The sequence below is a fragment of the Euleptes europaea genome, chromosome 1 (assembly GCF_029931775.1).
Source record: "Euleptes europaea isolate rEulEur1 chromosome 1, rEulEur1.hap1, whole genome shotgun sequence".
NCBI lineage: Eukaryota > Metazoa > Chordata > Lepidosauria > Squamata > Sphaerodactylidae > Euleptes > Euleptes europaea.
Window position 1 is genome coordinate 171,927,521 of NC_079312.1, and position 24,016 is coordinate 171,951,536.

The 24,016-nt window shown below is 48.3% G+C and overlaps 1 protein-coding gene across 1 annotated transcript in view; it reads left to right on the plus strand.

Moving 5' to 3' along the window:
• Positions 1–24,016, plus strand: part of COL5A3 (collagen type V alpha 3 chain) — a 158,497-nt gene that overhangs the window by 50,906 nt on the left and 83,575 nt on the right. Inside the window, exons 7-21 of the mRNA XM_056867384.1 lie at positions 104–235; positions 3,980–4,171; positions 6,250–6,297; positions 8,725–8,766; positions 9,821–9,883; positions 10,112–10,186; positions 11,368–11,451; positions 13,068–13,124; positions 14,504–14,557; positions 14,739–14,792; positions 15,480–15,533; positions 18,677–18,730; positions 18,818–18,871; positions 20,699–20,743; positions 23,824–23,877. Coding sequence (XP_056723362.1) covers positions 104–235; positions 3,980–4,171; positions 6,250–6,297; positions 8,725–8,766; positions 9,821–9,883; positions 10,112–10,186; positions 11,368–11,451; positions 13,068–13,124; positions 14,504–14,557; positions 14,739–14,792; positions 15,480–15,533; positions 18,677–18,730; positions 18,818–18,871; positions 20,699–20,743; positions 23,824–23,877 — 1,062 coding nt within the window. The remainder of the gene's footprint in view (positions 1–103; positions 236–3,979; positions 4,172–6,249; positions 6,298–8,724; positions 8,767–9,820; positions 9,884–10,111; positions 10,187–11,367; positions 11,452–13,067; positions 13,125–14,503; positions 14,558–14,738; positions 14,793–15,479; positions 15,534–18,676; positions 18,731–18,817; positions 18,872–20,698; positions 20,744–23,823; positions 23,878–24,016) is intronic.

The following is a 24,016-nucleotide window of genomic DNA, read 5'->3' on the forward strand; positions in this document are numbered from 1 at the left end:
CTCGGGCACTTTGCCCACCAGTAGAGCTATAGCAACACATACGTAAGAGATCCGTGGAGCCCCCTGTTTAATGGCTTGTTCTTTTCCTTCCAACTTCCTCCAGTATGAGACTCCGACTCAAGCCGCTCCTACAAAACCAGCAGCTGATTTCTGGGAGGAGAGTCCCGAACTAGGGCTTGGTGTCCTGACCCCGACGACTGTGACGGTCAGCGTTAACCTCACCGACAATTATGAGGTAGGAGATCCGGGCGGTGCTGAGGCACCATGGAAGAGTATTTCAAGCATGGGGACAAAGGGTTCCAGATTTCCTGAAATGTTGGGAGATCTGTAGACTGATTGAGGCAGCAAAGAAAAGCATTTGGTGACACCTTCTGGGGGGCTTTTATGCCTTTAAAATGTGGATGGTTGTTTGAAAGGTGCCCTTGTTTGTTTGTTTTTAATTCCCTGCCCATGGAAAACTAGCTCATCAGGGCTTCTATTATACCTTCATGACTTGCTAGTCTTCAATGTGCAGGGACTTTTGGCGGGGGAGAACATTCGGGAATGGGATTCCTAATAGGCACAGTCCGAAAGAGGCCATTCCACTTGCTTTCTCGTAATATGTAGATCTGGAATGGCCAGCCTCTAGGTGGGGCTGGGAGATCTCCTGCAGTAGGGTTGCCAACCTCCAGGTGGTGGCTGGCGATCTCCTGCTATTACAGTTGATCTCCAGGAGATAGAAATCAATTCCCCTGGAGAAAATGGCTGCATTGGCAATTGGACTCTATGTCATTGAAGTCCCTCCCCCTCCAAACCCCTCCCTCCTCAGACTCCACCCCCAAAATCTCCAGGTATTTCCCAACCCAGAGCTGGCAACTCAGGGTTGCCAAGTCTTTTTTTGCCACCGGCAGGAGGTCTTTGGGCAGAGCCTGAGGAGGGGGGTGTTTGGGGAGGGGAGGGACTCAAACCCAGTTCTCCGTATTAGAGTCTGCTGCTCTTAACCACTACACCACATTGGCTCTCACTCCCACTGCTCTGTACCTGAAACTATAAACACTGCAAAACCTGTTATCAGAGGTGAAAACGAGAAGAGAGTGTAGCTCATGCCAAGCAGAGCCATTCCTCTTGCAAAGTGCCTGTGAACTCTCTGGGAGGAAAAAAAAATCTTCAGACTCCATGACCAGCCATACCAAATGAACATCTGAACTTTGTTTTCCCACTTCCATTCCCACTTATCGCTGTCTTTTGCTGGCTCTCGTTCTTGAGGGAGCATCGTGAGAGACAGTTTACCTTATTTTTTTTGGCAAACCCCGAAAAGGAGATCCCACAACCCCACTTGGCAACTGCGTCGGTTGCTGAGGAGCTCTTAAAAAAAATGTGTTTGCACGGGAGGCTGACGGCTGACTCACTGCTAGAACTGTTGCTAAGCATACCGCTCTCGCAAGGGGGTTTGCATGTGACCCCCAGCAGATTGGTCTTTAAATTACCGCCAAGAAACTCCAGCTGTGGTTTCCTGTTGTTCCCCTGGGCTGATGGAAAGAGACAGGGTTGACAGTTCTAGGGTAGAGTGTAACGACTACCGTCTAGTGCCGAAATCCTTGGGTAGGGCGACCTTTGCGAAAGCGACCTTTTCTCTTTCGCTTACTCGGTGCAAGGAAGTGTGTCGGGGTTGTTAATGGTTGTTCATGGACGAAGCAAAGAGGAACGGTGCTAGTGTGAACCCCTCTGAACTTGCGGAATAAACATTAGGGAAGGTGACATTGCTAAATGCCAAAATCAGCTGCAAAGGAAGGAAAGAGCAGGCATTTCCCCTTAATGCTCAGTCTCCGTGTTACAGTGAACACATGACAAAAAGAAAATAACAGCACAGTTACCATAATAGTCGAAACAATCAGCATATATACTGTCTTATCATACATGAACCTGCATCTGTCTCAAACTATGAAAGAGTTGGTACAAAAACAAAGATGCTACTGCAAAGTATGTGCACAAAGATGCTACTGCAAAGTATGTGCACCAAATTTTTATACAGAATAATGGTGATAAAAACTGTGGTAAATAACCCATATAAAACAATAGGTACAGAAATAGCAACGAATATAACAAGCTTATACAATGCTTAAATGCTGGTTTTAAAGAACAATACACCAATACTGATATGCTGAGTCTGTTCGCAGTGGTTTTTTGGGGGCTGAAATGTCACGCCTTGGCAGTAGGGTTGCTAGGTCGCTCTTCGCCACTGGCAGGAGGTTTTTGGGGTGGAGCCTGAGGAGTAGGGTTGCCAGCTCCGGGTTGGGAATTACCTGGAGATTTTGAGGGTGGAGCCTGAGGAGGGCAGGGTTTGGGGAGGGCAGGGACTTCAATGCCATAGAGTCTAATTGCCAGAGCAGCCATTTTCTCCAAGTGAACTGATCTCTATTGGCTGGAGATCAGCTGTAATAGCAGGAGACATCCAGTTATTACCTGGAGGTTGGCAACCCAACTCGGCAGTATGCCAACGGTCAAAAGGATAACAGCACCGATAATAGCACTGAGGATGGGAACAGAAATTGCTTGCCTGAAAACAGCAGCCGCTACAACAGGAACAACATGCAGTTCGTTTTGTGAAATGGAACAACTATTAGAAATAAACTTTGCCGTGTGGAGCAATCCTTTACAAGTAGGCAGTGTAGAACAACTCTTAGATTCGAAATAATGGTGTTCATTGCATCGAAGAAGACTACTATAATGTGTCTCCTATGATTAGCAACTTTATCTCAGGCTGAAGAAGTCGTTATCGAAATGGAATTGCTCCGGGCTACCGTCTCTATCTAAGAGTGTATACACAGATTGGTTAGACTATTGTGGCCACTGTGCTGTTATTTTCTGTTTTTTGTTGGTATGATTTACAGCACAAGGTTTTTTTCCTCTTTCTTTTTCACAGTACATCTTGCATGTTTGTGCGTACCTCTGTTGCCAAGAAAGAACCAACAAGTGTTCACTTAGCAATTGAAACCAGGGACCGGTATCTGGATAAATGTGCAACTTCAATCACACACTGAGCTGTACGTGCATTGAATGCAACTTGAAAATTAATCAACGCACTTATAAAGAACAATCAAGTGTACACTATACACAGATTGTACCTGCATTCGCTGTGACTTGTGAACAGGACTACTGCAATAGTTGAAAGCCATTCCAGTTTTTTGTTTTAAATCGTTCTGAGCTAATTCATATACATCGGTTTGTGCACATTCTACAGACCAGGGGTGTAAAGCATAAGGCCTGCGGGCCGGAACCTGCCCCTTGAGAGCTCTTATCCGGCCCGTGAGCCATCCGAGGCAGCCATTCCCCACTCTCAATCTGGGCTGGCAAGGCATGGCCCAGCCCGACCAAATGACATTTATGTCATATCCGGCCCTCGTAACAAATGAGTTTGACACCCCTTCTATAGACAGTAAGGTTTGGTCTGCCGTTCCCTCTACACGCCAAGATACACATTGTGATTTTAAACATGTAATTTCTGGATTTTCCTGACCTGACTTTGAGCCAGACAGTCAGATGTCAGCTATGAGAGAGCATGTTTGCCAAGCGCACAGGGCCCCGATTCATGTCATCTAGCATGCAAGATAAATGGATTTTCTTTCTTTCATGTAGTCATGGGGGGGGGGGGGAGTCCAGCAGAGGAAGAAAAGATGGGCCTAGGCCGAGTTAGTAGTGTGGTGTAGAGGTTAAGAGTGGCGACCCTAATCTGGAGAACTGGGTTCGACTCCCCACTCCCTCCACACGAAGCCTGCTGACTTCACATGAAGCCTGCTGACTTCTCTCAGAACTCTCTCAGCCCATGCGGAGGCAGGCAATGGCAAACCACCTCTGAACGTCTCTTGCCTTGAGAACCCTACAGGGTTGCCATAAGTCATCTGTGACTTGACAGCACTTTCCACCACAGCACACAAAACACCTGAAGACCAGAATGCTTTCTGTTCTTCATTTCTCCTTCTCTTTACCCTGTCCCCGACAGGACCTTATCGGAGAAGAGTATGTGATCGGCGAGGACATGGACCTGGACGGCAATGGCACATATAGGGCTTATGACGACAGACTTGATTACAGAAACAGAGACTATGAAGACTACTATGACCGAAGGGATGCTAGCGAGGAAGAAAGATTTGATCCTGCCGAGCGCGTTGAAGCCACTGCCCAGATCCCCCAGGTAACCACTACGGAAGCATCTTTTGGAACATTAAGAAAGCAATGTGATGCTAATTTCAGGTGGGTGGCAGTGTTGGTCTGCAGACGAAGACTAAGATTCCAGTTCAGTAGCACCTTAAATGCCAACGAGATCTTCAGGGTATAAGCTTTTGAGAGTCCAAGCTCCCTGTGTCAGGTAACTGATGAAGATAGCTTTGAGTCTTGAAAGCTTATACCCTGGAGATCTCATTGGTCTGTTTTCACAGAGCCTGTTCCATTCCTGGGATGTCTTAGCAGCAGCATAGTTAAATTGTGGAACTCCCTGACCCGGGATGTAGTGATGGCTGCCAACTTGGAAGGCTTTGGGAGGGGAGCGGACATGTTCATGAGGAGAGGGGTATTCATGGCTACTAGTAAAAATGGCTACTAGTCATGATGCATGCCTATTCTCTCCAGGATCAGAGGAGCGCGCCTATTATATTAGGTACTTTGGAACACAGGCAGGATGGTGCTGTTGTGGTCGTCTTGTTTGTGAGCTTCCTAGAGGCATCTGGTTGACCACTGTGTGAACAGACTGCTGGACTTGATGGGCCTGGGTCTGATCCAGCATGGTCTTTCTTATGTTCTTATGTTCACTCTACAAAACGGGGGGGGGGGGGCAGCCATCCGAATAGGAATGTTCATCTCCTTCACAAAGCTCCTTTGAGCCCCACTGAAGTAGATGGTGAAATCAGTTGATGGGAACGTGTATCCCCATCTGGAGCCATTAACCATTGGCAGCATTTGCGAACTAGAATTGGATCTCGGACAGCAGGTGATTCGGCATGGTGACTGCAGCGATCAATACATGGTAGAGAAGAAAGTTTGCCCCGGAGTTCACTCCCGGAACATTGCTTCAAAATACTGAAGCATCTACTGCTTTTCGTGGCCCTGGCTGCAGGAAGTGAGGCTACCTTAAATACTATTGGAACTTCCCAAAGGGCTTGTATCCATTGTTTGCAGAATTTCCTCTTGGGGTGTTGCCACCTGTCTCCAAGTTGAGCCAACCAGAGGTAGCCTGTGGTCACTATTGGATGGAGTCTCATGTATTTCTAGTAGTTCCCAGGTACACCAGGCTCAATTTTAGAGTTGCCAACTTCCAGGTACTAGCTGCAGATTTCCTGCTATTACAACTGATCTCCAGCAAATAGAGATCAGTTCACCTGGAGAAAATGGCTGCTTTTGCAATTGGACTCTATGGCATCGAAGTCCCTCCCCTCCCCAAACCCTGCCCTCCTCAGGCTCCACCCCCAAAATCCTCCCACTGGTGGCAAAGAGGGACCTGGCAACCCGACCCAATTTGGATTGGGACTGTGGAAAGAGGGCTTAATTTCTCCCCTGTGCCATTTTCCCTACCTAAAATAGCTTTGTGATAGGTAGAACACAGAAATATACCCCTGAAATACAGAAGCTGATCAGAGCAGTGCTTTGAATCAGCCAACAGCATAGGGTTGCCAAACCAGACTATGAAAAGTAAGTTTTTTTTAAAAAATAAATGTTTGGAACAAATGGTAAAGGTCCCCTGTGCAAGCACCGGGTCATTCTTGACCCATGGGGTGATGTCACATCCCAACATTTTCTAGGCAGACTTTGTTTACGGGGTGGTTTGCCAGTGCCTTCCCCAGTCATCTTCGCTTTACCCCCAGCAAGTTTGGAGCAGGGGCTCCAATTTTACCATGCTTTTCTACAGAGGAGGGGGGCGAGCCCTTCAGGGGGGCATAAAATTTGACCTCCTGTCCCTAACGTTACCAAACTTTGGGGTTCATGCAAGGAGAGTTCCTTGCAGCTATGCTACAAATTTGGTGACTCTACCTCAAAAAATGCCTCACCCCCGCAGAGCTCATCAAAAGAATTTCCGTAGGGAGAGGCTGGGGAAGGCCGAAGCTAAAAAAATTTCGGCAATCAGCTATCCTGCTTAGGCTTGATTCCCAGTTTTAATATTCAGCTTAAATTAAACCCGAAAAAAGCCGAAAATGCCTTCTTTGGGTTTATTTTTAGTCCAGGTTTACCGATATGCACAGCCCTAGTTTTGACAATTTGTCCCAATTGTGTCTGTTGCAGGAAACCAATCTGAAGGGTCAGAAAGGGGAGCCGGCAGTCCTAGATCCTGTGAGTATCATCTCTGTCCTGCTTGGACATTCCCTCCCTCCCATCAGTTAAGATTGGGAGCTGCATTCATGGCGGCCCCTGGGGTTTGTAGCTGATTCCGTTTTAATTCTGGAGGGGCGAACCTCTCCAAAAAGCAGCAATTTCCAAATAGGAGAGATGGGAGCAGCACCAGAGATGTTGTTGCATGTGCTGTCAAGCCGCCATTGGTGAGCATCAGTGAAAGTAGCGCATAAGGGACAGACTTTCCCTTTGGGAACAAAGTGGGGAAAGGACAGCTAAGCAAGTCCTGTGCAAAGATGAAATTCCGATGGGAGCTCTCTTTGGTAAATATACATTCTCAAAACCTGACACACAGCTTTTGTGACACAGATCTGAGGCAGCTTGGTGTAGTGGTTAAGAGTGGTGGACTCAAATCTGGAGAGCCGAGTTTGATTCCCTGCTCCTCCACATGGGGAGCGGATGCTAATCTGGTGAACCGGGTTGGTTTCCCCACTCCTCCACATGAAGCCAGCTGGGTGTCCTTGGGCCAGTCACAGTTCTCTTCGAGCTCTCTCAGCCTCACCTACCTCACAAGGTGTCTGTTGTGGGGAGAGGAAGGGAAGGAGATTGCCAACTGGTTTGATCCTCCTTAAAAGGTAGAGAAAATCAGCATATAAAAACCAACTCTCTTCTGAACTGTGGCTTGTATATCGCATGGACCGTGTTTCCTCATTCAAAGGCATTCTTGGCAGTATAGGTCTGAATCATTTGTCACTGTGCATCAATACTGGCTTACTCATGCGTCATATTTGCTGTTCAAAAGCTGGAATGAGCATAAATTAATGAGATTCTGAATTGTTATTGCAGATCTCACATCCAGCTAGCCTGACTGTGCAACAGCGTGGGTCATTAAACCACTGCTTTATTTTCACGGATACATATGAGTGCATGAAGTTGCCTTAAAGGCCATCTAAGCAGGGCTGTTTCCCCGTGGTCACCCCACTAACTGTTCCAGTGCTTCGTTTTGATTATGCATGCCTTTCCCGACCATCGCCTTGCTCTCCCCATGCATTTCACTGCGTTTTGCCTGTGTTTTCTGGATTCCCGCTGAAACAGCGTCTGGAAAACATGAGCAAAACACACAGAGTTGTGCAGAGAGAGCGAGGCAATCTCTGATGGTCGGGAAAGGCATGCATAATCAAAACGAAGCACCAGAGCAGTCAACAGGGTGACCTTGAGGGAAACAGCCCTGCGTAAATGGCCAAAGTGAGTCAAAACCTTGGTCATTATCTTGGGTTGAGGCCTTTCACATCACCTGCCGTCTGATCCTTTTTAACTGGGGATGCCAGGGATCGAACCCAGGGCCTTTATTTATTTTATTTTTATTTTATTAGACTTATATCCCACCCTTTCCTGACCAAAGTCAGGCTCAGGGTGGCTACCAACCAGGATAAACAATCAATTGAAAAACACACCATACAGTTTAAAACCTCATAAACCCTATACACTCTAAAATTCAGTATGTGCCTAAACTTTAAATTTCCCATAATTTCAAAAACCATAGGGCGGGGCCAAATCACACCCCTTGGGAAAGACCATCTCCTTCTTACATACGTAGCGCTGCCTTACACTGATACAGACCACTATCCCATCAAGATCACTCTGACTGGTAGCAAGTCTCTCAGGATTCATATAAGTGGTCTTGTACAACATCTCCTACCTGATAGTTTTAACTGGAGGTGCCGTGACATGAACCTTTGCATGCACAGCAGGTGTCCTACCACCGTGCCTTGCCCCCTGCCTAGTGGCTTTCTACCACGTCTGACCCTTGGTCTATTAAGGTCAGAAATGTCTTCTCTGACTGGCAGTGGCTCTCCGGGGTGCCAGGCAGAGGTCTTTCACATCACCCACCCAATCTTTTTAGCTGGAGATAGTGCAATGGAACCTGGAAACTTCGGCATGCCAAGCAGATGCTCTGCCAATAAGCCACAGCCCACCTTCAGCAATAATTGCCTCAGACCTGTTGCCTAACCTTGGAGCAGTGTATATTTTGAATGCAGCAAATGCCTGATATTTATGACATCCTTTATTTACAGATAATCTTATGGCATTTAAGGGTGACTAATCTGTTGTGTGCCCTGACCTGGATGGCCCAGGCTAGCCTGATCTCGTCAGATCTCAGAAACTAAGCAGGGTCAGCCCTGGTTAGTATTTGGATGGGAGACCACCAAGGAAGTCCAGGGTTGCTATACAGAGGCAGGCACTGGCAAACCACCTGTTAAGTCTCTTGCCTTGAAAACCCCATAAGGGGTCGCCATGAGTCGGGTGCGACTTGATGGCACTTTATACACACACAATCTGTGGTGTATGTTTGCAGCTTGTATGGATGTCCAATCCTTTCCTATCAAGCCCTTTAATGCTAACAAGAATTTGTTTTTTTACTTGCAGGGCACTCGTTTTGTGGGGCCACCTGGATACCCGGGGCCAGTGGTAAGAGGAATAAGAATGTAAGAAGAGCCCAGCTGGATCAGAACAGCAGTCAATCTAGTCCAGCAGCATTAGGGTTGCCAGGTCACCCCTCTCCTCCAGCAGGAGGTTTTTTAAGGCGGGGCTGGATGATGATCCTGTGTACATGGCCATGCACAATGTGATTACTTCACTTTCGGGTTTACCCCTGGAAGCGCCGCATCCTGAACTGATCTCTATGGGTAGGGTTGCCAGGTTCCTTTGCTCCACTGGCAGGAACTTTGTGGAGGCATGGCTAAGGGCACGTGACACACGTGCACGCCCTGGGAGACACGCACGAGTGCCCCACACAACATGCCGACATCACTTCCGGGTTTACCCCTAGAAGCTCCGCATCGTGAACTGATCTCTATGGGTAGGGTTGCCAGGTTCCTTTGCTCCACTGGTGGAAGCTTTGTGGAGGCATGGCTAAGGGCACGTGACACACACGCACGCCCTGAGAGACACGCACGCGTGCCCCACACAACGTGCCGACATCACTTCTGGGTTTACCCGGAAGTGACGGGGACACTCTAGCAATCTCCACCCAAACTCTATGGTTTTCACAGAGTTTCTGTGGAGGTTGTTAGAGCGTCCGTGGCACTTCCGAGTAAACCTGGAAGAGGTGCTGGTGCCATCCCCTCCCCCGGCTGTCTTTTGCCCACCAACCCTCAGCTGGTCGGCTTTTGCTTGCCCCCACTGGGCAATTGGCAAGCCTATCTATCGGCTAGAGATCAGCTGTAACAGCAGGAGATCTCCAGCTAGTACCTGGAGGTTGGCAACCCTAACGGAGTGGCATATAGTCACGTGAGTCCTACACCCACAATTTGAAATGGAATACCCATGACGCAGGTTTATCATTTCAATGAGAACCAGGCCCCTGTCTGTACTAGAACCAGAAGAGGGTATAAAAATGGATGCTGACGATACAGTCTGCTGAATTGGCCCTGGGGTCGTCTGGTACTGCATGGTTTAGGTTGGACAGTGTGAGATTCCAGCGGGCGACATGCGTCTTCATGCTCTGTTTATTTCTTCCCAGGGTGAGCCGGGCCCGACGGGACAAGCGGGGCCTCCGGGATTTCCAGGGGATCCTGGCGAGCGGGTGAGGAAGCCTCCATGCAATACAAGGGGAAGGCAGCCCCCTCCTTTTCCAGCCTGGGGGTTTCTGATCATGGGGGTGGGATAGAGAGGTCGAAGAATCACTGGCATGCGCCCCTCTCGATGCACCTCAGTGCTGCTGCCAGAAAGCGAGTCCCAGCTTGATGCGGCTCATCCTAGCTCAATGCTTCCTGGGGCTGATTGACAGGCACTTCTCCTCTTTCCAATACAGGGACCAACAGGGCTCCCAGGCCTTCCAGGAGCTGATGGCATTCGTGGCCCACCTGGGATGATGATTATGTTACCAGTGAGTGATACAGGGAGATGAATGTAGCAGTGGGGGGTGGAGCTGGAACAAAGGGGACCCTTTCACTATGAAAAAATAACAGCAACAAAATTGATCTCTTTGGGCAGTACATTCTAGAGGGATGCCATCGCCCCATATGGCTGTTGCTTTAAAGCAGGGCCCCCCAATGTGGTGCCTGTGGGTGCCATGGCTAGGATTGCCAACCTCCAGATGGTGGCAGAAGATCTCCCACTATTACAACTGATCTCCAGTCATGATGCATACCTATTCTCTCCAGGATCAGAGGAGCATGCCTATTATATCAGGTGCTTTGGAACACAGGCAGGAAAATGCTGCTGCAGTCATCTTGTTTGTGGGCTTCCTAGAGGCACCCGGTTGGCCACTGTGGGAACAGACTGCTGGACTTGATGGGCCTTGGTCTGATCCAATATGGCCTTTTTATGTTCTTATGTTATGTTCTTATGACAGAGATCAGTTCACCTGGAGAAAATGGCCACTTTGGAAGGTGGACTCTATGGCATTCTACCCCACTGAAGTCCCTCCCCTCCCCAAAACCCACCCTCCTCAGGCTCCACCCCCCAAATCTCCAGGTATTTCCCAACCTGAAGCTGGCCACCCTATCCATGTAAGGCTAGCCTCAGAGTTGGTTCAAGGGCTGGGGCGTTGAGATGAAGTGAACCAGTTCATCCATCTGTTAAACATCAGAATGTTTTATGTATTTAAAACTGATTGGCACAAGGATAAAAAGGAGGCAGGGGATGACGGGCACTCTAAATATCACATTTTTGTCCCGAAGACAAGCCCAGCAGCCATCCTGGAGAGCTGCTTTAAGGGATATGGTGTGGTTGCCAAGGCTAGCGACTGCTGCCCAGGGTTTAATTCTTTTGCGCGTGACCCACTCCCACCATGCTGTGACTTTCCATCTCCAGCGGCTGCTGGGGAAAAGGGCGAGGGGGAGGAGGACACAGCATGAGGAGGATGAATCACGGGGCAAACATTTGGGGCCAAGTAGGATTTGCTGGCCTCAGGGGAGCCATTTTTTGTATCCATGGCGACGGTGTCCATAATGACCCGTGCTCTGGCTTGAAGGTTGCAGGTTAGTTCAGCCCTTACCTCGCTAGGTTGACCGCAGCATGACATAGTTTCCTTCACCAACGTCCTCTTCGTGCTTCTGTTTCCAGTTCCAGTTTGGTAGTGACTCTTCCAAAGGCCCTTCAGTTTCTTTTCAGGAAGCCCAGGCGCAGGCGATTCTGCAGCAAGCCAAGGTAAGCCCTCCACGTGTGTGTGTCAGCGTACGTGCCTATGATGCTGACCCCGTGGTCATCCTTGTGACACATGTAACACATGAAGCTTCCTCATACTGAATGAGACCCTTGGTCCATCAAAGCCAGTATTTTCTACTCAGACCGGCAGCGGCTCTCCAGGGTCTCAGATAAAGGTTTTTCCCATTGCCTAGTCCCTTTAACTGGAGATGCCGGGGATTGAACCTGGGACCTTCTGCATGCCAAGCAGATGCTCCACCCCTGAGCCACAGCCCCTCCCCAACATGATGAAACTTATGAGAAGGTCACATGAACACATGAAGCTGCCTTATACTGAATGAGGCCCTTGGTCCATCAAAGTCGGTATTGTCTACTCAGACCGGCAACGGCTCTCCAGGGTCTCAGGCTGAGGTCTTCCATTTTTTTAAAAAAATGATTTTTAATTCATAAAGAAGGGAAGGAATACAGAAATAAAGAAAGGGGGGAAATTGGCAACACAAATCATAAAGACAAGAGAAAATCTATTACAGTATCATATATACTTTGCATGGTTATGAAATCAAGATTGCTTTCCTAGCTTATGAGTATGGATATAGGTTTCGTTGCCTAATTAATTTTATCATCAACTACCGTTAACCTTTCTACCTCTTCTTCTTCTTCTTCTTCTTCTTCTTCCTTAACACATTGATAAAATAGTTTCCATTTTTCATGAAATAGCTCGTAGCTCTGAGCACGGTTTACCAAATTGGTCATTCTAGCCATGGTAGCGTATTCCAAGGGTTTTTCTTTCCATTATTCTATGTCTGGAAGCAACACCTGCTTCCATTCCCTTGCTAAAGCAATTCTTGAAGCAGCTGTGGCATACTTAAACAGATCTTTGGATTGCACTGGTATTTCTGGTAGCCAGAGGTCTTTCACATCACCTGCTTGCCTAGTCCCTTTAACTGGTGATTCTGGGGATTGAACCTGGGAGTGGGACCTTCTGCATGCCAAGCAGATGTTCTGCCTCTGAGCCACAGCCTCTTTGGCTGCCTGCCTGTGTTCTGTCTGTTATCTTCCCTGTAATTTATAGCTCTACTAACTGGTATTATCTGGGGACTTTTCACCCAAGGAGCTCAGGCAGGCCCTCTCAGAGGTTCAGACAGGCCTGGGCCACTTCCAGCTTCTGAGGCCCCTGATGGCAATGGAAAGGGCTATCAAGTCACACCCATCTTATGGAGGTAAACAACTAGGGTAGGGTTGCCAACATCCAGGTACTAGATGGAGATCTCCTGCTATTACAACTGATCTCCAGCCGATAGAGATCAGTTCACCTGGAGAAAAGGGCCGCTTTGGCTATTGGACTCTGTGGCATTGAAGCCCCTCCCCAAACCCCACTCTCCTCAGGCTCCACCCCAAAAACCTCCCACTGGTGGTGGAGAGGGACGTGGGTGGCACCGAGGAGAAACTAAAATAGAGCGTCATTTTGCAGAATCTCTCATTTCTGTTCGCTCATCTGATCTCGGCAGTAGGTCTCTAGAGCAGCTTCTCCCCAGCCCACCTGGCTTACTCAACACCCCTTCTTTCGGTTCCATGCAATCCTTTCCTGGGGACTCATCCTTGTGTGCTTCTCTCTTCAGCTGGCTATGAAAGGTCCCCCTGGTGCCATGGGCCTCACGGGCCGTCCAGGGCCACTGGTAAGTAGCCACTCTTATTTCAAATTGTCCCATAAACTGTTTCCCCCACTATCTGACCAGGTAGTGCTGAGTATCTGTGATGTGTGGGGGGTGGGGGAAGATGATGACTAAAACAGCAATCCTAAGCAGTTCTACTCAGAATCCTATTCAGAATACACCCGAATCCCCACATTGTTTTACCATGTTCACAAAATAATATTGCACAAAATAAATATATCACTCCCTGGATAAAACAGCTCATGGCACTGTCTGAGAAGTGGATACTGCCTTGTCTGCTATCAAGTAGATCTGTGAATTGTATGAGAGATGTGGCGACTTTTCTCTTTATAGTGTCAAAAAAATATAATCTTCATTCCCCCCTTTTTAAAGTGTGACATGGCAGATGAATAGCCAATGGCTGTTAAATCTAGGGAAAGGAATAGACCTGAATCCTACTCTAAAAAGAATAGGGCTTGCTCTCAGGAAAGACTGCAGCCACTAGTTAGGGAATTTGCTTTTCTGAGCATTACAAAACCAATCTTGGGGGAACATGGGACAAGGCATGACAGCGTTTCTCCCTCTTCTAGGGCTAAAGGAAGAGCATTTACAATATTCTGTACCTCCTTAGGTTCGTCTGTCCTGCACCTCAGGGGGCCTGATGAGTTGTAGTCATTTGGTCACTGCTGCAAACAGCTTCCTCTCCAAAAAGGCTTATTTCCTGTGACATCACAATGGTTTGTGTAATGCCCCCTGCCAGCAGCAGCTAGTCATACCGAGCAGGGAAATGTGTAGCATTGTGATGTCACTTGAAGCTGCCTTATAGTGACCTGCCAAGGTCAGGATTATCTTTTCTGCCTGGCAGCAGATGTCCAGCATCTCAGGTGAAGGTCTTTCATGCCACCTCTTACCTGATCGTTTGAACTGGAGATACCGGGGATCAAATTTGGGGCTGTCTGAATGCAACCTCTACCTTGAGCCACGGCCCCCCGGCAGCAATAATATTTGCAAACAAGGTTAATTTTGATGACACTTACAGAGGGAGAGGGCAGAGCTAGCGATCTGTTCTAGGTGGAATATGTTTTGGATATGACATAACTCAGGGGTGTCAGACATAAGGCCCACAGGCCGGATTGGGCCCCTTGAGAGCTCTTATCCAGCCCACCAGCCAGCCGAGGCAGCCACTCCCCCACTCTCGATCAGGGATGGTGAGGCATTGCCTGGCCCGACCAAGTGACATTTATGTCATATCTGGCCATTGTAACAATTGAGTTTGACACTGCTGGCATAACTGGTTTGACCAAGTTTCATCTGGAAGGGCACGGATATTCCTCTTGGGAATATCCATCTATTGTTCTGTTTTTTGGGAGAATTATGGAGGGACTGAACATTCCTTTCTGTAGGGTCTGCCGGGGAATTCAGGATTGAAAGGAGATGCTGGTGATTCAGGACCACAGGTGGGTTGATGAAGACAAAGATCTGAACTCTTTGCCTGGGTGATGGAGTAGGGGAGGTTACAATTTAGGATCCAGACTCTGGGGTTTTGTTACTTCCCCCCAGCACTTCATAGTATTGGGGGACCGGGGAGTCATGTGAGAAGCAACTCAGATCTCTCAACTGTTTCTTTTCTTTTCGTAGGGTCCCCCCGGGATAATTGGGCCAGTTGGCCCCCCAGGGAAAACTGGAAAGCGGGTAAGCCTGGTTGCCCCCTCTCCCATCCATGGTGTGGTGGTTAAGAGCAGTGGTTTGGAGCAGTGGAATCTAATCTGGAGAACCGGGTTCGATTCCCCACTCCTCCACATGAGTGGTGGAGGCTTATCTGGTGAACTGGATTTGTTTCCCCACTCCTTCACATGAAGCCTGCTGGGTGACCTTGGGCTATTCACACTCTCTCAGACCCACCTACCTCACAGGGTGTCTGTTGTGAGGAGGGGAAGGGAGGGTGATTGTAAGCCAGTTTGATTCTCCCTTAAGTGGTAGAGAAATCTGGCATATAAAAACCAACTTTTCTTCTTCATCATTCGTGGCTGAGTAGAAGAAGAAGAGTTGGATGTATATGCCGACTTTCTCTACCACTTAAGAAAGAATCAAACTGGCTTACAATCACCTTCCTTCCCCTCCCCACAACAGACTCCCTGTGAAGTAAGTGGGGCTGAGAGAGTGTGACTAGCCCAAGGTCACCCAGCTGGCTTCATGAGTAGGAGTGGGAAACAAATCCAGTTCACCAGATTAGCCTCCGCTGCTCATGTGGAGGAGTGGAGAATAAAACCCGGTTCTCCAGATCAGAGTCCACCACTCCAAACCACTGCTCTTAACCACTACACCATGCTGACTCTCCCCCACATCTCTTTCCTTCACCTTTTCCCATTTTCTCCGTAGGGTCGCTCAGGAGCTGATGGTGCCAGAGGACTGCCAGGGGAAACGGGACCCAAGGTCTTCAGATCATTACTCAAGGGTGGAATTGATGGGTGTGGGGGAGAGAATGTGCTGAGATTCTGAACATGAGGCTTTCTTCTATGACACAACTGGGTGCTATTGGTAGAGCCAAGGGTTTGTAAGTTTCCGTCTTTGTGCTGCAAGTATTTGTCGGGGAGATTTTTTTTGCATCAAAGAAGTTATGCAATCTGAAGAAGGGAGCTGTGACTCACAAAAGCTCATACCCTGCCAGAAATTTTGTGAGTCTTTAAGGTGCTACTGGGCTCTTGCTCTTTGCTGGGGATTTGTCCTGCCTGCCTGGCTGGTGTCAGGTTACAGCGTCTCACCCAGTCGGGAGGTTTACAAGCCAGAGGAATGTCTGAAAAGCAGAGTCAAAACAGTCCAGTCAAAAGGGAGCCAGAAAGATTTATAGGAAGGTTTGCCGGTCCAAGGTCAGGTCACAGGAGATCAATCAGGGGGCCATCAGCCAATTCAATGCCTATCAAACATGTTGTATCCATACCCAACAGCTCCTGTCCAGAGGCTTTATAGCCGTGTGCTGGGGTGGGCTGCCTGCCTCTCAAGAACAGTCCTGCAACTACTCATCCTCACTATTGCTTTCCCTCTGCAGCTGACATGGCACAGCCTGGCGGGCACTACGCCTTCGGGTCTGCTGTTCTGCTCTCAGTTGTCTTCTGCAGGATTCCACGGGTGCCGGTGACCCTGGGGAGCTGGGGTAGGGTTGCCAACCTCCAGGAACTAGGTGGAGATCTCCCGGTATTACAACTGATCTCTAGCCAATAGAGATCAGTTCCCCTGGAGAAAACAGGCATTGGACTCTATGGCATTGAACTCCTTCCCCTCCCCAAACCCCGCCCCCTCAGGCTCCGCCCCAAAACCTCCAACCTGTGGCAAAGAAGGACCTGGCAACCCTAACTCTATGGCATTGAAGCCTCTCCCCTCCCCCAACCCCACCCTCCTCAGGCTCCGCCCCCAAAACTTCCCACCTGGGGTTGCCAACCTCCAGGTACTAGTAAATCAAACAAAAAAGGCACCACTGTGCTTATACCATATAGGTTTGGAAATCAGCACAGGAAACGGTACAAAATATCAAATTTCTTATTGGTGACTAGAACAAGATAGACAATAACAAGTTACAATTGTGCAAACAACAACATACACTGAATGAACTATCCTATTAAATATATACATATATACACAAGGCATGTATGATGCAGTCTCTGTGCAAAGTACATAATGGGTATTCTTCTGGATAGTAGAAAAGTGTAAATCATATAGAATATCAAGAGTATCCTTTGAGGAACAGATGAACTTCCTTGATGCAATGCTACATTGAATAATATGATGACCTTATTATGTAATTGATTTACAACTGAATTGTGATTGAGTATGGGGCTGAAGAAAAGACTGTGAAACGCCCGTCCCCCATCTCATTCTTGTGGGTTTATACCATTGATTGGATATTCTACATGATTTACACTTTTCTACTATCCAGAAGAATACCCATTATGTACTTTGCATAGAGACTGCATCATACATGACTTGTGTATATATGTATATATTTAATAGGATAGTTCATTCAGTGTATGTTGTTGTTTGCACAATTGTAATTTGTTATTGTCTATCTTGTTCTAGTCACCAATAAGAAATTTGATATTTTGTACCCTGTTTCCTGTGCTGATTTCCAAACCTCCAGGTACTAGCTGGAGATTTCCAGCCGATAGAGATCAGTTTGCCTGGAGAAAAATGGCCGCTTTGACAATTGGACTCTATGGCATTGAAGTCCCACCCCTCCCCAAACCCTGCCCTCCTAAGGCTCCACCCCAAAACCTCCCACTGGTAGTGGAACCTGGCAACCCTAAGCTGAGGCTGAGGGCTGGGCTACTGCCTCAGGGTTTGGGGGTGGAGGTGCCTCTGAGCAGATTGTCGGCTGCACCTCCGGGAATGCCTGCACTTGGTCTCCCTGATGGTTGCCTGTTGTCAGCTGGGGTTGTGGCTGTACCGGGTCCTTCCTCCTCTGAGGAGTTCTCACTGTCACTCAGCTCAGGCTGGGCCTTGGCAGGATTGTACACAACAGGGGCCCTGACCTGGATGGCCAAGGCTAGCCCAATCTTGTTAGACCTCAGAAGCTAAGCAGGGATGTCCCCAGTGAGTACTTGAATGGGAGACCACCCAAGAAGTCTAGGGTTGCTATGCAAAGAAGTGTGATGGCAAACCGCCTCTGTTGGTGTAGTGGTTAAGAGCGGTGGTTTGGAGTGGTGGACTGTGATCTGGAGAACCGGGTTCGATTCCCCACTCCTCCACATGAGCGGCGGAGGCTATATCTGGTGAACTGGATTTGTTTCCCCACTCCTACACATGAAGCCTGCTGGATGACCTTGGGCTAGTCACAGCTGTCTAAGAGCTCTCTCAGCCCCACCTACCTCATAGGGTGTCTGTTGTGGGGAAGGGAAGGTGATTGTAAGCCGGTTTGAGTCTCCCTTAAGTGGTAGAGAAAGTCGGCATAGGAAAGCCAACTTCTTCTTCTTCTTCTTCTTCTTCTTCTTCTTCACTTGAAAACCCCATAATGGGTCACCATAAGTCTGCTGCAACTTGACAGAAGAACGAAACAAACCATAGCTTCCTGTGAGTGGTACACTGAATTCAGAAGCCTGCCCCCCAAAATAATACACAGAGAAATTAGCCAGCATGTTGTGGTGTTAAGAGCGGTACTTTGGAGTGGTGGATTCTGATCTGGAGAACCGGGTTTGATCCCCCACTCCTCCACATGATCGGTGGAGGCTAATATGGTGAACTGGATATGTTTCCCCACTCCTCCACAGGAAGCCAGCTGGGTGGCCTTGAGCTAGTCACAGCTTTCTCAGCTCCACCTACCTCACAGGGTGTCTGTTTTGGGGAGGGGAAGGGAAGGTGATTGTAAGCTGGTTTGATTTTTCCTTAAGCGGTAAAGAAAGTTGTCATATAAAAACCAACTCTTCTTCTTTTAATAATATCTATGTGGTTTAATATCAGCTCTCTGTGTGAAGAAGGAAAATTAAATATAATTGAGGATCCCCCCCCACCCGGAGTACAGATTGTTCTTCTGGCTGTAAGGCTGAGTTGTCTTTTGTTCTGCTGAGGCTTCTTGGTCTTACTTACAGGGTGACCGGGGCTTTGATGGACTCCCGGGACTTCCTGGCGAGAAGGGGAACAATGTAAGTGAACCCAGATATTTGTGATACCACCTAATGCTATTTATCCATGGTAGCATCTCTCTTTACTCCTCACTTTACCTCTTACAGGGAGAAGTAGGGAAGCCAGGCCCACCTGGAGCACCCGGTGAGAACGGAGCTAAGGTAAGCATTAATCCCAAGAATAGATAGGTGGAAAGAGACTACCAGACTCAGTGTTGCTTACATACGGGCTAGGCGATCATCTTTCAAGGGCTCATTTCTCTTTGGATGTACAAGAGAGCATCATCCCCTAGAAAGACACCGGGATTGCTCTGAATTTAATTACACCAGCCAGAACGATTATAGCACGATATTAGGAGAATGGGAACATTAACATTAAAACTTATCTTTAAAATGATCTGTAAGGTTGGCAACACAATTACCCATTCTCACTATTGTCCTCGGTGGCGTGCAGTTGCAAGGGAAGTCTTGCGTCAGCTGTAGGTAGGGTTGCCTGGTCGCTTGGATTGGTGGGCAGTTGCCCACCAATCCATCGGCCGGCTGAGCAGGGATCTCGCGCGCACAGTTATGTACAATAGTGTTTCGGGGGTTTGAGTGGTAAAGCACCCTGTCGTGATGCGGCACTTCTGGGTGTAAACCAGAAGCGACATAATGATCCCCACCCCAGTTCTGCCCCCAAAACCTCCCACCAGAGTAGAGGGGGGACCTGGCAACCCTAGCGGTAAGTCCTGCGCTTTTCTCACAGGGGTTAGAATAACAGAATCATAGAGTTGGAAGGGACCACCAGGGTCATCTAGTCCAACCCCCTGCACAATGCAGGAATTTCACAACTGCCCTCCCCCTCACACCTCCAGTGAACCCTATGCCATGCCCAGAAGATGGCCAAGGTGCCCTCCCTCTCATCATCTGCCCAAGGTCACAGAATCAGCATTGCTGACAGATGGCCACCTAGCCTCTTCTTAAAAACCTCCAGGGAAGGAGAGCTCACCACCTCCCAAGGAAGCCTGTTCCACAGAGGAATTGCTCTAACTGTTAGAAAATTCTTCCTAATGTCTAGAAGGAAACTCTTCTGATTTAATTTTAACCCGTTGGTTCTGGTCCGACCTTCTGGGGCAACAGAAAACAACTCGGCACCCTCTTCTGGGTTGATGGAGAGACCCCCAAAGCAGACCTGCTGGATGTTCCAAATTAATTAAACAGGGATTATGAAGATCACAGGCCCCCTGCTTACCCTTCCATGTTATTTTTATCAACTGACTATCTTCAAATATTGGAGGGCTTTCCTTTTGGCCAGGCTAAGTGCTGGCTAGGGTTGCCAGATCCCCCTTCGCCACCGGCGGGAGGTTTTTGGGCCGGAGTCTGAGGAGGGCGGGGTTTGGGGAGGGGAGGGACTTCAATACCAATGCCGCTCTGGCAATTGGACTCTGTGGCAATTGGACTCTCCCCAAACCCCACCCTCCTCAAGCTCCACCCCAAAAACCTCCCGCCAGTGGCAAAGAGGGACTTGGCAATTACACGTTGAGGAATCCCCAATGGCAGGTGTATTTTGAACCTAAGAGCACGTTGAGGTATCTGGGATGGACACTGCAAAGTGCCAGAGGAGAGCTTTTATTCTGGGGAGGGGCTGTGGCTCAGTGGCAGGGCATGGCATGCAGAAGGTCCCAGGTTCAATCCCCGGCATCTCCAGTTAAAGGGACCAGGCACGTAGGTGATGCAAAGGACCTCTGCCTGAGACCCCAGAAGCCATGGGGAGGGGCTGTGACTCAGTGTGTAGAGCATGTGCTTGGCATGCAGAAGGTCCCAGGTTCAATCCCATGCATCTCCAGGTAAAGGGACTAGGCAAGTAAGCAATGTGAAAAGACCTCAGCCTGAGACCCTGGAGAGCCGCTGCCAGTCTGAGTATACAATACTGACCTTGATGGACCGAGGGTCTGATTCAGGATAAGGCAGCTTCATGTGTTCATGTATTCTGCCTTTTTCTTTTTCCAGGGTTCAGAAGGTATACCAGGCGCCGGAGGACAATCTGGGGAAGCTGTGAGTATCTGCGCTCCAAATCCAGGCTAGCCTGGGATGGCGTTAGCGTAAGCATTTGTGAGGGGGAGGAAGAGGCAGGGAGCCTGGAAGTAAAGAATCTTAGGAGACTTGTTGTGCTTGGAAGTGCAAACAAGCAGAAAGCATAAACCACCGAAGAATTGGCCCTCTGACTTTTTCATAAACGAAAGAAGTGACAGAATTTGACAGAAGATGTGTGTGTTTCACAGTCTTTTCTGGAGGTGTCGCCTGAGGTATCTATGGCTTACCTATCGTTGACATGTTAGGGGCGTGAAAGCTTTTGTGTGCTGTATTGTGAAAGTGATCATCATCTGCAGAAGATTTCTCGTTTTGTACGTCTAAGCATGACATTGGGGGAGGACAGACTTGATCTCAAAAATGAAAGGGAGAGAGAGAGAAGTTAGATAATGCCAATGTTCAAATATGCTGTTTGCTGACTTTTTAAAAACTTCTGTCATTTTGTGGGAGAAGATGTCAGATCTTTGTACAATGACACCTTCAGATTACTATCTATCTGCTTATTCACATATACACAATGGGTTGGATTCAGAACGTTTCCACAGGTACAAGGACATAAGAACAAAAGAACATAAGAAAGGCCATGCTGGATCAGACCCAGGCCCATCAAGTCCAGCAGTCTGTTCAGACAGTGGCCAAACAGGTGCTTCTAGGAAGCCCACAAACAAGACGACTGCAGCAGCATTTATCCTGCCTGTGTTCCACAGCACCTAATATAATAGTCATGCTCCTCTGATACTAGAGAGAATAAGTATACGTCACAACTAGTATCAGTTTTGACTAGTAGCCATGGATAGCCCTCTCCTCCATGAACATGTCCACTCCCCTCTTCAAGCCTTCCAAGTTGGCAGCCATCACCACATCCTGGGGCAGGGAGTTCCACAGTTTAACTATTTAACTGTGCTAAATAGCTCATGATTTCTGAGGTTCTCGCCTCCTGTGGCAGCCTGAAATGCCCCCCATTGTATTTTTTTGGATCCCCTCTCCCCCAGGAGGAGGAGTGCAATGGGCATTTCCGGCTACTTTGGGAAGGGGGAGCTGCAAAAATTATGCCCCACAGGTGTGAAACTCTTGCATCCCTGGAAACATTGCACTGAATCCCATATAAAATGCTATGTGAAAAGAATTACTATTCTGGAGCAAATCAAGAAACCATCTAATCTAGCTCCATCTCTGTCCCTCTCCTCTCTCTCTTCCTATCTCAGTACTCAACTAGACAAGATGTAGAATATCTGTGCACAGATCTCCCATTCTTTTAAAACTTCCATTAATGGCGATCGCAAGGAGGGGGCATTTGGATTGGGTCATCGGTATTGGGGAAGGGAGAGGAGGGTAGGGTATGACCCTTTCCCTCTCCAATAAAAATGCCCCCCCCCCCCGAGCTGCTTTTAGCCTCATAAGGAGAAACTACGTGCTTGTAAATTTTCCCTGTTGGGGACATAGCAAGCTCTGAGGGGTGGGGAATTTTGACTGGGAAAATAACACAGGGGGAAGTGTTGCGTTCCAGGTCCAAATACTCAGATACAAACACACTCACCCTTTCTCTTGGTTGCCGTTAATGAACTTCTAAAGAGATCGGATTGGCCCTCGGCCCAGGGCCCCCCAAACACCTGGATCTGGCCCTGCTGTGACATCAGAGTGCACTTCTGGTTGGTGTGACGGGTATCTTTCGCCTTAGGTCTACTCTTTTGTGCTTCTGCTGTTGGACTACATGCCGCATTTGCAAAAAGACCTGACCTGGATGGCCCCGGCTAGCCCGATCTCGTAAGATCTCAGAAACTAAGCAGGGTTGGTCCTGGCTAGTACTGGGATGGGAGACCACCAAGGAATACCAGGGTCACTGCGCAGAGGCAGGCAACGGCAAACCACCTCTGTTTGTCTCTTGCCTTGAAAACCCTACTAGGTTGCCATAAGTCAGCTGCCACTTGACCGCACTTTACACACATGAACACATGAAGCTGCCTTCTACTGAATCAGACCCTTGGTCCATCAAAGTCAGTATTGTCTACTCAGACCGGCAGCGGCTCTCCAGGGTCTCAGGCAGAGGTCTTTCACATCACCTACTTGCCTAGTCCCTTTAACTGGAGATGCCGGGGATTGAATCTGGGACCTTCTGCATGCCAAGCAGATGCTCTCCCACTGAGCCATGGCCCCTCCCACACACATGTACTAAATGTCATACTGGGAAAAATCCATGTCTCTCCTGGATAATTAGACTCAGCCGAAAGCGCTGAGATTTCCGCATGGAGGTGGCTTGCATGTGTCATGGGCTCCTATTGGGTAGTAGCTGTGAGGTCAAAAGTAAAGAGTGGCTCGACGTCTCCCCCCACCACCACCACCCATTTTCTGTACAAAATCCTTCTCATTACACAGACTTTGCTACTATAATTTCAGGGAGTTTTATTTTCATGCTGATGGTACCGTGATCCACACAGTGCAGGAGAGATGGCATGCCCCTGCACTGCTCAAATCATTATGTTGGTTGTTTTAAAAGCCTTTTTTTGGAAGGAAGGAAGGAAGGAAGGAAGGAAGGAAGGAAGGAAGGAAGGAAGGAAGGAAAGAAAGAAAGAAAGAAAGAAAGAAAGAAAGAAAGAAAGAAAGAAAGAAAGAAAGAAAGAAAGAAAGAAAGAAAGAAAAGCACAAATGACTCAGTCAGTGACTATCACCTTGCAGCATGGCCTTCCTCCTCATAGAATCCTTCCTCCTCATAGACTCCTCATAGAGTCATAGGGACCACCAGGGTCATCTAGTCCAACCCCTGCACAATTCAGGAAATTCACAGCTACCTCCCCCCCCCACACCCCCAGAGACCCCTAGTCTCTCTCATGATCTGCCTCCCACATTTTATACAGGGACAAGATATCCTAATGATAATAATAGTATCTTGGGATGAAAATAGGATGGATCGGGGCTTATGGAAGTAAAGGATAAAGCAGTAATCGGAGAACACTTTTTTTGTTTTTGTTTTTATCATGTGGGAAAGGCCCTTAGAAGAACCAGCAGAACTCTCATGATGTGACTAACTTGTTCATCTTTCTTCCTAGGGGCTGCGTGGTTTGCCTGGTTCGCGAGGCCCTCCTGGTCCCCCCGGCCCACCGGTAGGCATTTGCTTCCCTCTTTTTTTCCTGTGCTTGAAAAGAACAGACGTAAACATGGCGCAGAGGCAGGGATTGCCTTGGGGTGGCCTGAGCCATCTCTGTAATGATTTGGTTGATGAACACGTGTGCGTGTGAAGAC